The 14,933-nt window shown below is 46.7% G+C and overlaps 1 protein-coding gene across 1 annotated transcript in view; it reads right to left on the bottom strand.

Moving 5' to 3' along the window:
- The window catches only part of LOC8023558 (phosphofurin acidic cluster sorting protein 1), a 99,342-nt gene that overhangs the window by 16,211 nt on the left and 68,198 nt on the right, over positions 1-14,933 (bottom strand). The window contains exons 15-18 of the mRNA XM_029992995.3: positions 8,834-8,876; positions 8,707-8,746; positions 4,497-4,611; positions 631-763 (exon numbers count right to left, since the gene is read on the bottom strand). Of these exons, the coding sequence (XP_029848855.2) occupies positions 631-763; positions 4,497-4,611; positions 8,707-8,746; positions 8,834-8,876 (331 nt within the window). The remainder of the gene's footprint in view (positions 1-630; positions 764-4,496; positions 4,612-8,706; positions 8,747-8,833; positions 8,877-14,933) is intronic.

The following is a 14,933-nucleotide window of genomic DNA, read 5'->3' as shown; positions in this document are numbered from 1 at the left end:
TCAATGCAGCCAAACGCTCTGAAGTTGTTCCCAAGCTTCCACCGCTTCTCTACGACATGCGAGTTTGTGGCGGGTGCCCACGTGTCCTTCACACTCGAGAAGCGAAATGGCCGCGTCCACAATATCTTTGACCGTGGCACAGGAGTTTGTAGCGAATTCCTGCGTGTTTATCGCATCGTGAAACGCAAATTTGTCATGTCCGCGATCGGCGGTATCAGTTCCCGTTTCACATGGTTTCAGCGGATGCCCCGGTGTTTTATCACAACTTTTTTTATAAACTTTGGCTGTCGCATCTCCACAGATAGCCGAGCCCACGTTTTTCACCAATTATCTCATCATTTTGGGTGGGCATCCTTACAGGATTTCACGGTATTCACGCTCCGAACGAAGATCACCGCAAAAGCTGTAGTAGCGTTTGCGTGTATGTTTTTCAGCAATGCAAAAGAGAAAGATAATCATATAAAATCAGTCACGGGTTTTTCCATTGTAAATCAATGACAATTACGAACCGAAACCTATTTGAACAACTGGTCTCCCAAATGCTTGTTGCATTTTATATATGTGCAATTCTTTGAACTCAACACCCCCTTTCCCCACCATCTTTCTACGACTGCATGAATGTAGCCTTGCCTGGACGGAGCGGAACCAGGCCTTGAGCGTGAGCTTGGAAGGCTCTGCCCCCTTCCTGGCTGATGGTCCCAGAGTCCAGTAGTCCAGCTGGAGATCCATGGCCTCTCCTTGAGGGCCCCCTGATGGACAGCCCCTGGACGTACAAATGCATGTAAACACAAGCACCGCTGAACTTGTGCCACCTAGCCAATGTCAGCGGCAAAAGCCGCGCAGTCGCGTGGGTTTCCGACACAAGTAGCCACGACCGTGTGCAGCACCCACGAAGAAAATAATCCCTGGAGAAGGGGAACAAGAGGGACAAAGACCAAACATACATCTCCAAACACAGCTAAGTGACTGGTGAGCGTCTGAAAAAATCCGCCTGGTCCGGGTATCAAACCCGGGACCTCCCGTGTAATGGAGAGGTCCCGGGTTCGATACCCGGACCAGGCGGATTTTTTCAGACGCTCACCAGTCACTTAGCTGTGTTTGGAGATTTATGTTTGTCCTTTGTCCCTCTTGGACCCACGAAGATGTTGCAATTTTTACAGCGAAGCTGTCTATGGCTAGGTTCTGACGGATCGAGCATAGACTAACAATCTTCAAATGCAATGATGTACGGCCCACTTTATACTTCTCTCCACCGCTGCCACCTCTTTCCCGAGTCGTGTATACTCTCGCCATGCGCGGCGTCTCTCTCCCCCCGACATTGCGCAATGCCGCATGCTCTTCGGCGGCCACTTGTGTGGCGCACTAGAGCCTGCACCGTGATTGGTCGCGCTATAATGAAACGTCTCTCTAAAATGTCTGGTGGCCACCATTGCAGCACACTAGAACCTGCACCGTGATTGGCGCAGGTTCTAGTGTGACTTGTAACGTGTGCTAATTAGTTTTTCCATAAAAGTCGCAAAAAAAATTGTCAAAAATTTTTCAGCCTTTCTACTCTGGTGAAGAAGGAAGACCAGCGAAGCTGTACTATGATGGGACGACCTCAAGCACGACTTCTTGGACGACCTTAAGGACGACCTCAAAGACGACCTCGAGGACAACCTCAGGGACGACTCTAGGATGACGCCTAGGACGACCTGAGGGACAAAGTCTAGGACAACTTTAAGGACAACTTCAAGGACGAATTCTAGGAAGGCCTCGAGGACAACGTCTACGACCACCTCAAAGACAACTTCTAGGACGACCTCAAGGATGACATCTAGGATGACCTCAAGGACAATCTCTCGGACAACCTCAAAGACGACCTCAAGAACAACGTCTAGGACGACCTTAAGGACGACTTCTAGGACGACATCTAGGACGATGCGTAGAGAAATTTAGCCTTTCCACTCTGGTGAAAACCAGAGTGGAAAGGCTGGAAAGGTTGCCACCATCTACGAGCGAGGCCGGCAAGCTGGTTCTCTGGTTGCTGTTGTAGCTCATAGATGGCGGTAGCTGTCCAGAGTTTTGTGTCGACATTTCTTTGCGGGAGACACGATCCTCATGAAACTAGCTTTTAACAGCTCCGCTGTAAAAACTAGCCGCATTTACTTTCTCAACTCGCAACCAGAACAAGTGGCCCCACGACCGGATGCCGACTATGTGTTGCCAGTGTTGATCACAGCCCCGAGCTGGGGATGGCAAAGCACGAGGCATGCCGAGTTCCACACATTGTTAAGGTTCAGCACTTCCCGTAGTCGGAGCAACTGGGCACGGACTGCTACTCGAATGCATGTCGAAGAGTCGATCGTCCAGAGCTTGAATCAAATGCTCACGCAGTGCTCGTGTCCCCTGTGTGAGCTGCATTAAAATACTGTCACCACGAGGATTGCAAGGTTTGGAGATTGCATTGTTGACAAAGCCAATAATGCAGTCCCCACAACTTTGTCATCGAGTTTTGCGAAGGACAGACAAAGAAAACGTCTGGTTTTACGGTTGAACCCGGATATACCAAATTCATAGGATTGTAAAAAGCTCAATATACAAAAGTATGCCAACTTGAGATCCAGTTGAAATTTCCGTGCGCCTCTATAATAGTGAGATCGTGACAAACGGGCGCTTACCGAATGAAGCGTCCAAGAACCACTGAATACTGAACCTTGTTAAAGTATAGTTGGCTGCAATCGCAGGTATCGCCGCTCGTGCGTGCACCTCGCAGCGACTCGGAGCTCGCGTGGCCGCAACGTCAACAGCGCAACCGATGGTACACGAAAATAATAAGATTATATAAGCTTGATCATGCTAACAAAGACTGCTAAGCTCAGAACGTGCAACAGGCCTTCCAGAAAAGACGAGAAGGGTGTGCGAACGGCGCCCTCTACCAAACATTGGCTCTCAAATCTGACACACTCACCGCGAGAGTGAATCTTTTTCTTCATTTATAAAAAAAGGCAAGCAAGCAACAACAAAAAATCGGGCACAAAATCCAAGAACAGAAAAAAAAATAAAACAATGGCAAAGCAAAAAGGAAGAGAGAAAAAGGTAAACAAAGGTAAACAAGGAATTTAAAGCGCGACTGCGCAACCATAGTCGTTCATCCTTGGTGCACGCATACCGCGCAACGGAGCACGGTTCCATGTGTCAAATGTCCCTGGTGGTGAAGTACGATACAGACGCACAAGGCACCTACCGTAAAATACCGTAAAATGCCGCGGAAGCGCCCACTATTAAAATCTGCCAAACTTAGGAATTCTGCGAATTATACGTTAAGCACCCAATGGTGACCGGACAAGTACCCATACCTAGATTAACCAAGTTTTCAGTGAAAGCGGGGTGAGTGCTTCCAATATTTTTTGTAAGATTTTCAAGGGGATGTTTTGACTGTTTAGTATTTAGATAGTGTTTAGGAATACCCGGGTTCATTATAATCTGACTCAACAGTAGTTGCCTTTATCCTCAAAATTATGTGGTGACAAAGGAGGGCCTTGGTCAGTGGCATTGTGTGCGAGTGTACTTGGGTCCCACTAGTACCAGCAAGCTCACGTAATGTAAAAGACATTCCCACCCAATATCGTTGCACGGCCCCTTTAAAGTGGCAGTCAAGTTGATTCTGAAATCGTCTATTTAGAGTGATAACTCAAACTGAGGGCTCCGAGCGTCCTAAAAAAAAACAAGAGTACACTCATGGGTGGCCAATTTCCCTATTAAAAGTCTCATCAAAGATTGTGAGATGCCTTGGAGCAGACACCAGGGGGCACCTCTGGATGGCGTTTTCAAACAATAATTGTCGTACTACGTCTCCTACACCGAAGCTTTGACGCTTTTGTTGAAATATAATGAGCAATGCGCCTAACAACAGCAACAATAGTAACGCTTGGGATCTTCATGCAATTAACTATTCTCGTTGGTCAAATTTTATTGGGGGGTGGGTACCAGAGAATAGACCCCCCCCCCTGCCCCGAGAGAAAATAGTGCCCATGTATTTCTATCACTGCGAGTTTCCTAGGATGTCTTGCCATCTAGAACTGGTCATTTTTATAGACTAAAGCCCAACAATAAGACATCCAAACCAAGCTTGTACAAAAAGCACTCAAGTGCACCCTTAAGGCTGGTTCATGCGTGTATTTCAGCGACTGCGTCGCAAACTCTCGCGACCATTGACGACGAGAGACCCGCATACATTTTACCCGACTCTCTTTCGACGTGTGCTCGAAACTAAATTGACCTCTATGATCATTTCTCATGGTTAGTGGATGGATTTGATTTCGCGAATAATGCAAAACCTTCAGTCCAGCCACACTCGGATCGGGAGCGTTCTGGGGCCGGCCGACAGATGGTGTTAGTGTGTTCACTCGTCGCGAGCGGTTACAAGCGCTCGAGATGTGCTGGGTTACGCTCAGACGCAGATGCGCGAAGAACGAGTTTTTAAGCGTGCGAGACAAACGGATGTGGACACGCACCCCGCCGGCGCCAGTCCCGCGCTGCTCATGCTGGGCGAGCTGGGAGGGGTGGTGCTCTCACGCTCCATCGGTCCCCCGGGAGGGGAGCTTCCCGGCAGGGCTTCCTCCAGGTCCACTGCGTAACAACCAGGCTTCGTCATTTCACCTTCTGCAAACTTTTTTCTTTTCTCTTTTTGCTTGCACATTGCGCAACTTTGTTATCGCAAATGTGACAATGGCATTTTTTCTTCTTTCACAATTTATTTGCATAAAAAAGTCAAATTTCGCTAATTAAAACTCTCTTAATTCAAACTTGGGGATAATTCAAACTAACGTGCAGGTCCTGTCCTATATGTCTATGGGAGAAAACTCCTGGTAATTCCAACTTTGCTTTATTCAAACTAATTTTCAGTCCCCCGAAAGTTTGAATTAACGAGATTCGACTATAGAGGTTATTGGCCGACGTCAGATTTCACCGCTTGCATTAGTGACCCGAATCGGCACTTTCCACTGCACTTATAGTTCCAACGAGAGTCCTTCAATTCCAAGAAAACAAAAAAAAACTGGTAAAACCTTTTATCGCTCGTTTCTGTTAACGATGTTACGCAGTGCGTCACATTTTCCTGCGCATAGTTACGGTGCCTGGAGCGCATCTCTGACTGGACTGGTGCAATTCGCGTCCTATCCCGCCCACGCATCGAAAGGGGTCCCCCGAACTGGTAACGACTGACGTCCCAAGAGCCGGAGCGTCGTGTCGTCAGGTGGCGCGATCCTGGTGGCTGGTAGTAGAAGTTCCGGCAAAAAGGATGAGCAAACGTAAGCGTCGCCGTCGTTGCGGCGTCCCAACTCCTGGCTGCCGAAACTTCCGTGGACTGTCGAACAGGAAAGCGACCTGCAGCGAAAGGAGTCTGCCACTTCCACCGTCACCGCTGGGACACAGCCAGGATCGCGGACGGCGACTGTACGACGAGCAATCGAGACCCATTTTTTTTGGATGCGGTAACCATGCGAGTTGGAGATGCCTTCCAGGTACCATAATATAGTCACATGTAATAAAGAAACACTCCACTTCTGTAAGAAAAAGCTTATTTTTTCCTGCCACTTTAAGCCCCAACTGCACTAGGCGTTTTTCACGCGTCTTGGCCGTGTGGGCATCTTCCGGTGTTGGAGCGCGTCACTTGAAATCACGCGCGACAGGGCGACGCACGCGAGGCGCCGACGTTTGCCTTTGCCACATCTCGGCGTTGCGCCGGAAGTGGCTCGCCAGGAAGCGACCAATCGCAGTCACTTGGGGCGGAAGAGAGGCAGGGCGCGCCCCCTGGAACATCCAAGTCGGTCTACGAGCGGATGCTCGCCAGACGCGTGAGATTAAGTGTACAGCAGTCTCGGCAATTGACGAGTAATTTTCTTTAACGTAAAATTAAAAGGAGAGGTTTCCGAGATTTATATAGACTTCTTTGTACAGCACTAATACATTGTAGACATGCGGTAGTCGCCGGTTGTTCGATCGTTTAGGCCTAGTCAATCTCCCAACACTATACAACGCCCAACGGCACGCATCTCCATGGTGTTGGCTGGCCTTTCTTTCGTCAGTTGTCGCCAACGCGGAGACACGCGGACGCCGACGAAGAGTGAAAAACAAGTCCACGTGGTTGTGCCTTTACAACATGGACGTCCCAAAATTTAATCCCCCTCCAAAAGAGAAAAGTTAACACTGCATTCACATCATGAGCCACTTTTCAAGTTGCGAGCTATTTCCTCTGCTATGGTCACTGCCAGGAGAACGGCAAGGAGGTCCTTCGGCCATCCTGCCTCCGGCGCTAGCTCTGAAATCACTTTTATTTGGAAGGAAACATCGCAGTGACTTCAAAGTAGAAGCCATTTTGTGAGCTTCTCATTGGCTAGAGAGAGCGTGGAGGAGTTGTAGGCCCGAAACGTACCTTCCCTCCGTGCCTTCACTCTCTGAGCACTGACAAAAGGCACGCAAGGTTTTGGTGGAAAGAGCAGCACCAGTATCTAGAGCTTCTAAAGCCACTTTTGCGTAAAATGCGACACTGATTTGGAATGAAGGCGCTTGCTTGATCCTACGTCCCCATCAACTTACTCCTTTTCGCCGCTCTGAAAGGTTGCGTTGTTAGATGGTATGCTGTACAAACAACATACAGAAGGATCTTAAACTTGCATGTTCGAATGTTCACCACACAATTGCCAGTCTATCTGCATATGCTAAAATAATTTTTGCTCGCTCGTTTACTTCTTATACTGGTCTTGCACAAAATATTTTAGCCTTAATCTAGCACGAAATTGAAGAAACAGCTTGCTACAGCTGCTCAAATACCTAAGCAAACTTATTAAACCAAACAAAACAAAGAACATTAAAAAAACAAATGTGAGTGAAATATCAAGTACGCACGCTTGACCTATTACAGCATTATTTAACACTAGGAAAAAGCTATATCATGTCTAGAGCTGGGAATGCCAGGACAAAAATATTACTGCAAAAAAGTTGGGACACTTTTCGGGACAATGTCCGCATTTCTAAACACGCTCAAAGTGCTTTTATTAGCGTTGAAATTTTTAATCTCCTTTTCATCACCGAGCAACACCTCAATTGTCTGTCCACTTAGTCTGTGCCTTTTCTATGTTAACAAATCCCTGAACTCGGAGAACAATATCTCCACCTCTACAAAGATGTGGATTTCTGCGTAGTACATCACAATCTTAGAAATGGTGGAGCGTTGGCGAAGGAATGCCATGCTCGCTCCTTGCCGACGCAAAAAATATTATCAATGGGTAAAAGGCAGATGGTGTACAGGCAAGTCCGCTAAATCATGGGTCACTTACTGTAAAATCCCGTATGAACACCTGCCCCCGAGAGATCGCGAACTTGCCGTGTTCATGATCTGTGGTATCAGTTCCCCTTTTACATGGTTTGTAGCAGGTGCCCCAATGTTTATCATTAATTTTTTTACAAAATTTTGCTGCTGCAGTTTTAATCATTGCTTGCCCCATATTTTTTACCATTTATCTCTTCACTTGAAGGGGGTTGAGGGCTCTTAAAATGTTTTTCTTATTTAATAACATATGCCGATTTTAAACCTGAAATCAGATTTAAAATACCTTTTCTCTAACAAAAGATACAACAAAATATATAATCCTAATTAGGTAACTTCTTACAGGTTGTTAGGGTAATTAATAAATTTCTCACTAAAAACCTTTTCTCTTATCTACATAGAGGAATTCCCAGGGTATGTTAGTTATTAAAAATAAATCACAATTGCAAACAGGAAATAAATGGGATGACAATTACCTTAAGTTGCAGCTAATTGCTCTTTATCTATTGGGTATTCGTGACTCCAGCGAAATTGACGCCGCGTAGCAGCAGCGCTGAGAAAGTCAGGAGAGGAGGTCGTTCCGACTCTGTCGTCTGCTATCACTGCTTGGTTCTCGTAGGCAGCATAGAAACAAACAATGTTTCCAGTAATTATTTTTATGATTCCACCGTGTCATTCCTACGCACTGAGAAGTGCGTAGGAATGACACGGTGGAATAACACAAGCAAAGCGTCATATGGCTACATATGACGCTTTGCTTTCATATGTAACAGCTATTTTACGCTGCTGTGCAGGAATTTGTGGAGGTCCGCGTGCTGAACAACGAAAACGACCTCCTTTCGTCAGCCATTTTGCCTGAGCAGCGCGCCCTCTATAGTTCGCTGGAGTCACAAATAGGACAAATCGTAAAGCTTTAGGATACCATTCTGTTCAAAGTTTCTCCTATACTTTAAATCCAGCTCCTGGAGACATGAAATTTTCTCTATTTTAGAAATAACTAAATATTGAATTGCGCAATCATATTTTGGGGGGCAATATTCTAAACCAAAAAAATTCAAAACTGTGACTTTTTTAAAATTACTGGTTTTGCAATTTTCTGTTATTTAAAGACCCTTAAGTGGGTGTTCTTACGGAAATTTACGGGTAACAAAAAATCTGGATGATCGGGACGATGTGTTATCTTTCGGAACACTCAATGCAAATTCGGGACAACAAGGTTGATACAAACCAGATGGAAATCGCTTGATATATATCTAATTTCTAAAGATCGAGACATGTCCCAGAAATTCCAGCTCTAATCATGTCATAAAATAAGTAACCTGTAAAATAACTGTACCATAAGGCTTCAGCATATTGTCTTCCTCTAGTCAGACTGACACAGGAATTTCCAACAGTACCTGAGGACGAGACTCCATCCATGACGCCTATCTTGACATCCTGCAAAATAGGTTTGTCTCAACAAAACAAGCTCTGCATGTATTCACTTTTAAGCAAACTTTGGGGGACTACGAAAGATCAACTTACACTGATGAAAGGGATGAACACCTGCGTGGACTCATCGTCAGAGCTGGGAACAAAAAGAGAAGCCACGCTGATGAAAAAACCTTTGCAGAAACTCTTTTGGGACTATACCAGACAAGTGCAAACCTTCAAAACTTTTAACAGCAATTCTAAGGTCATTGCATTTAATTTTACCTTAGAATTTAACTTGGAAAGTTAAGAACCTTTCTGAATTATTCAGAGTGAAAGATTGTTAATTCAAATCTCATTAATTTGGATGTTGAGAGTTGTAATATGTGACTGTAAAGTCCAGACACGGCAATCTAGTGATTTACAACTTGGACTGTATTAATTATTCCACAGTGCAATGAACTTATAGGAAGTATACACCTGCGGCTGATGTGCAGGTTGCGCGCGGTGCATTCAGGGTACATCGCCATCTTTGGGTCCAAAAGCAGACGGCCGAGCAGGCGCACAACGCCACGAATCTTTCTTTGGTTTCGGTGACCCCGGAATTTGCAGCGGTCGGCTGCCGCATAAAGTCACAGACAAAGAAGAAAAACTTTCATCTCTTCCACTCTGGTGAAGAAGGAAGGGCAGCGAAGCTGTAGCTTCTGTTCTCATCGGTGGCTTTCTAGGCGAGTGATCTGCTCTTCTTTCCCAAGGGAATCTGAAGCACTCGACATAGTGGAACTTTAGGTGATAGCGGCTTCGCGGCGGTTGCGGAACCATTCACGCTGCTGTGCACGTCGCCACTCATTCCGCTCCCGCTCTTTTTCCTCCAAAGAAAGGTTGCCACCATTTATGAGCGAAGGCGGCAACTAGTTGTCTTGTTGCCACCGCCGCTCATAGATGGCGGTAGCTGTACAGAATTCGGTGTCATCAATTCTTTGCTGGCGGACACGATCCTGGGGAACCTAGCCCTTAACAGCTCTGCTGTAAAAAAGAGAACAGCAAGCTTGCGGACTCTCGTTTCTTCGAGAGTCCGAACACACGAGTGCGAGAAAGCACGGTCGCTCTTCGCATAAGTGTCAGGACCGTTTCCTTCCGTCAGACATCAGCGGTAAGATTTTCACTAAACTTCGCCCGTCGCCGCTCATTGCAGGTGCATCGCTTGCATGTGTTTTTAACGTACCGAGCGACAGCGGGTCCTGTCGCATTGTTTGGAGTCTATGAAAAAAGAGCCATATGGGAGTGCAAAAAAAATGCAACTCTTTTTGCCTGAGCAGTGAACCACATATGAGGGATTCTTCCACACGAAGCAACACAACTGTCGCTCGGTCCGTCGAAACCACATGCAAGCGACGCACGTCGCAATGAGCAGCAGCGACGAGCAACGGACGAAACTTTGTGCAGATCTTACCGCTGACGCAAACGGTGCCGATACTTTCCCGAGACGAAAAGCCTTGAACACACTTGGTATTCGTCGACGTCTTTGTCGAGGTCTTTCGGGTTGATGCGCGCAAGCCATTCCCGTTGCCTTCTTACAGAGAGCAATTGTGCTTTCTCGCACTGTGTGTGCTTGCTCTCCTTTTTTTCTCCTTCGACTACGACTTGGCACAGCGGCTGATCATCACGCTCGACACCATACTGGCACTGCGAATTCCGGTACCACCAAAGTCGTGGCGTAGTGCGACTGGTCCTGGAGTCACTTCGCGTGGGCACGGTGTCTGCAATTGGACCCAAAGATGGTGATGTGCCCAGAATGCACCGGACGCAACCCGCACATAAAGCATAGTTAAATAGACCCTATAACAATAGTAAAAAAAAAAAGAATAAAAAAATCTCATTGTTCTAATCGATTATTGTCATATCTGGACTGGCCTTTAGAAATGCTCAAATAGTACCTCCATGCTGCAGGAAGGAGCAAGATACTCAGCAACACAACAAATATGTCATATCCTGCAATTTCAGCCTTGAAATATGCGTTTTCCTTATTTAATAGTTTTTAAACAAAAACGTCAACACAGACTGCATAAATTATGCATAAAAGGTAGGAAATCCATGCTTCTAATGCAAAAGCTCAGACGCGCCCCCGTGACACATACCCAGTTGCTCAAGTGCAACATTCAAACCCAGTATTGCGTCACAGTCCTTACAGAAAATGCAATATAAGGGCTTTCAACTCGCGAAAAATTACGAAAAGATCGTTTTTTTGAAAGTCAAATTTTCTACTTCCATGGTTCACTTTTTGTGCGTTTTCGAAGTTTTCCCGCTGAAAACCATTGCAAAGTGCCATAAAAACACAGTTACATAACCAAAGGTGACGAAATATTTGTGCAAGTTCACGAAGAAATGGCATTTTTTGAAGCACCATATCTCCGGCACAGCACCACGGAGCGCCGCCATCGTGGTGTTGATGGAAAGTGTGCTTCGTCGCCTTCATAGTTCCCACACCGGCTGCCCGCTCCAAGGAGAAACAAACGCATGAAGAGTACACATTTCAAGGTCTCGCCGAGGGAAATGGCAACTCCTGGTTGGCCTTCCGCGCCACATGAGCAAAGCGCGCCTTGCCACTGGTTCGCTTCACCGTTGCCCCTAGCAACCAGCACGCTGGGGACTATCGTCTGCAATTCACTTGCCATGGTCCTGCATCGCGAGCATGTTGGCACTGAAAAAGCTCCATATTTGTCGCTTGTATGTTCCGTCTTTGCGCCGCCCCGACGATCATGGTTCAACAATCTTTTAAAAAAAACTAAAAGACAGCGCACACCTTCGGCAGCCGCAAGCGGAAATCGTCGATACGTAAAAATAAGACTCGTCTGCTGGCTTCCAAAAGTAAGTCCTCTGTTGACGGGCGGCGCGATGCTGAAGTCGTCGCCTTCCCCAGCACTTCGGATGCAGTTGTGTTTGCGAAAGAGATGCCATCTACGAGCACGGGTCATATACCGTATCTGCACGAATATAACGCGAGTTTTTTTTCGAAATTACGTGCTCCAAAACGCACCTTGCATTATATTCGGAATCGAGTTCAGCCACGAGGCGCGCGAGTCTGGAGAAAGCCACAGGAGAAAGCCATCCCTCCGGCTCAATGCAAAATATTCGGCGGGAAAAGAGGTGGGGGTGTGGAAGGAAATTATTAGCTATTGGGCCATGTGAAGGGGCGAATAGAAAACATGAACATTTTTATCGCTTTTGTGTTTGTACAACGTGCGCACGCCGCAGAGACTCTGCGCACGCCGCAGAAACTCAGTGCGGGAATGCGGGCACTGGCCAATTCGAGCCAAGCCAAGCCAGGCCAAGTCAAGTCAACACAAGCCAAGCTAAGACTGGCTAAGACCACCAACCGCGTTTACGCAATCGTGCAACACGAGGCATTTGTTTATGAAGAGGGACCAGAAAAAGAAGTGTGATCGTGTATCGGATTCAGCAGTCTTTTTTTCTGCCTGCGCATTGTTTAGTTTCTGCTCCAGTGTGATCTGGTGTTTGTGTGTTGGTGCTTCTGCTTCATGCCTTGTTTGGGTTGTGGGCTGCCGAGGAGCTCGCACGGAAGAAAAAGGAACTACCAGACAAGCAGGTGCCGTGCTGCTGCTTATCAGCGTAGTCGCCAAGTGGATTGTAAACGGAAGGACCTGAGCAGTGAGGATGAGTGCAGTCAAAACATAAACTGACATTTCTTCTATTTCCACTGACTTTTCACATCTGCTATGCCCCCGAGTGCGAGAAACTGACGCGGCCTTGGTTCGCGTTATAATAGTAATAATATTTTTTTTTCTTTTTGAGGGCATCAAAACCTGCCCTCGCGTTATATTTGTGGTTGCGTTATATTCCTGCAAATACGGTAGTTCTTGCACGTTTGCAGCCACACTTCGCATTACCAGAAGCGGCCTGCGAGACCAGCGTTGCTTAGTTCCGTGCCAGCAACGAAGCGGAAGATGAAGCTGTTTGCCGAAAGCGAGAAACCGGCGAGCACGGAAGCGAGTGAAAATTTTTAAGTTGTTCGAGACGCAGCGATGGACGACACTGTGTGAGCAATGTCTTCAGCCGGTGCTTAGAACAATACCAGGTACAAGGCAACGGACTGGCGGCAAAGATGATCCAGACTTGCGGAACGTGCGGCGCCGTTTTGATTGTCGGATGTCGCTGCGAAAAGGAGGTCGTCTACGAAACAAACCTTGGGTCGATGCAAACAATCAAGAGCATCGGCAAGGGGTCAATGACGTTGACAGACTTTCGGTCTACAATGAATGCCTCTCACCGAGGCCTGCACCAGAAAACATTCCACAAAACATCTGAAGGCCAAGTTCAGGCACCGTTAATGCCGCGTCAGCGAGCATAATTTCCGATGGAGTTGAGGCTGTTTGTAAGGTATATGCAGAAATGAACCCTCACTTCACAAAAAATGTAACTGTAGTCTAGGATGGCACTTGGATGATGCGTTGCCACCCACCCCACATTGGTGCCGGCACCGTGATCGAGTCCTTTACTGGCCTGGTGATCGAATCTCGTTTTGTCCAACCGATGCCAAGGCTGCTCCGTGAACCCAAAAGAGGGTGACAAGAAATACAAAGAGCGTAAGAAATCCCACGAATTAGAATGTCAAAAGAACACCAACGTGAACTCCGGACATACAGAGGGTGAGGCAGCATTGTTGCTGTTTACGTTCACTTGCCGAGAATGACCAGTGGTACACAAACATTGTTTGTGATGGCGACAGCCAAATCTACCTGGCACTTTCCGATGACAAGACCTATGGTTTCACTGAAATCGCAAAGGAAGACTGTGGGAATCGTGTCAAAAAAAGGATTGGGTCAGCCTTTTTTGTGCCCTAGTCACCAAGGGCAAGAAAGGCCAGCCCCTAGCAGGAAAGGGTGGGCCGACAAAGAACCTCGTCAAAAAGCTGACGAGCTATTATGACATGGCTTTAAGGTCAATCTGAGGTTGACGAAATGCACAGAGGTGTCATGGCAGCCTTTTATCCTATCAGCTCAACTGCTGAAGAATTCCACCATGAATTGTGCCCATCAGGCCCTGCAAGCTGGTGTAAACATAGAGTCGGCAGCCTTATATCAGCTCAACTGATGAAGAACCCCACCATGAACTGTGCCCACCAGGGCCTGCAAGCTGGTGTAAACATCGAGTCGCAGAAGCCAAGAGTGAGCCGCTCCGCAACCTTACAAATACCATCTGGCAAGGCATGTTGCAGGTTCTCTTCCCCCTGTATACTAGTGGTCGTCCGAGCCTCGTCTTCTCGACCGGTGTAGGGGAAGAAGGCGCAAAACGCCGCTGAGAGTCTACACTCCATAATATGGTCAGTGCTTCCCAAGGATGAGAATGAATCTTTGATTGCTGCAGAGACCGCAGTCAGTGAGGCCATTTGCTGCGGCACTTTTCACGCCGATGTGGAGTTTTGCTCCTCCCTTCGCATCAAGCCTGGTCACCCCGCACTGTGCAGGACAGCAGAAAAAGTTGCCATGTGCATGAAGAGGGCATCATAAGCACATCAGGCTAAGGGTCAGAGGGCCAAGCGACACCGCGCTGAAAGGACACCGAAGACTGCAACCCTGGCAACTTTTAGTGTGCTACAAACAGCCTAATACTTTGGACATTGCTTTCTCAGAACTGTCTTTTTACTATTCTGTTTAGCTTGTGGAGCGGGCTCCTTAGAAACCCGTCTTTTTTTATTCAGGTTGTTTCATTGTGATCCTTCAACTAAGGGCAGGGCATGACATTCTTATTTTTTCAAGTTAATCACATTTTAATTTATTATGGAATTATATGTTTGCATACTAGATGTGCATTTTGCAACCATGTGACAAAAAACAAAAACAAAGTTTTTGAGTTGGGTAAAAAAAAAAAATCGCAAAGAATATTTTTACCCTTGGCACACGTCTGCAAGTGCACTAGTTCAAGCAGCCTTCTATTTTTTTTTGTAAGCCCTGCAGGCTCTCCACCAGGTTCAAACAAGAAAAAATATGGTACCAAAAAGTTCTCGAGGTATCAAACTGATATTTTGGTGGATATGCTACAAAAGCATTTGGAGGATTTGAGCTATTAAGAAAAAAAAAAAGCTTCTGTCGAAAGTGACGTCATCCCTCAAGTCACGGAATGTTTGCAAGCCTTGAATAGTTTTCAAGATATCCCCTGCACAAGCAAGCAAAGATGACAAAAAAACATGTTTTGA

This window comes from Ixodes scapularis, unplaced genomic scaffold (assembly GCF_016920785.2).
Source record: "Ixodes scapularis isolate PalLabHiFi unplaced genomic scaffold, ASM1692078v2 PGA_scaffold4__175_contigs__length_147842914, whole genome shotgun sequence".
Taxonomy (NCBI): Eukaryota; Metazoa; Arthropoda; class Arachnida; order Ixodida; family Ixodidae; genus Ixodes; species Ixodes scapularis.
Note: the sequence above shows the minus strand (reverse complement) of the source record. Positions and strands in the feature narration are given on the sequence as shown.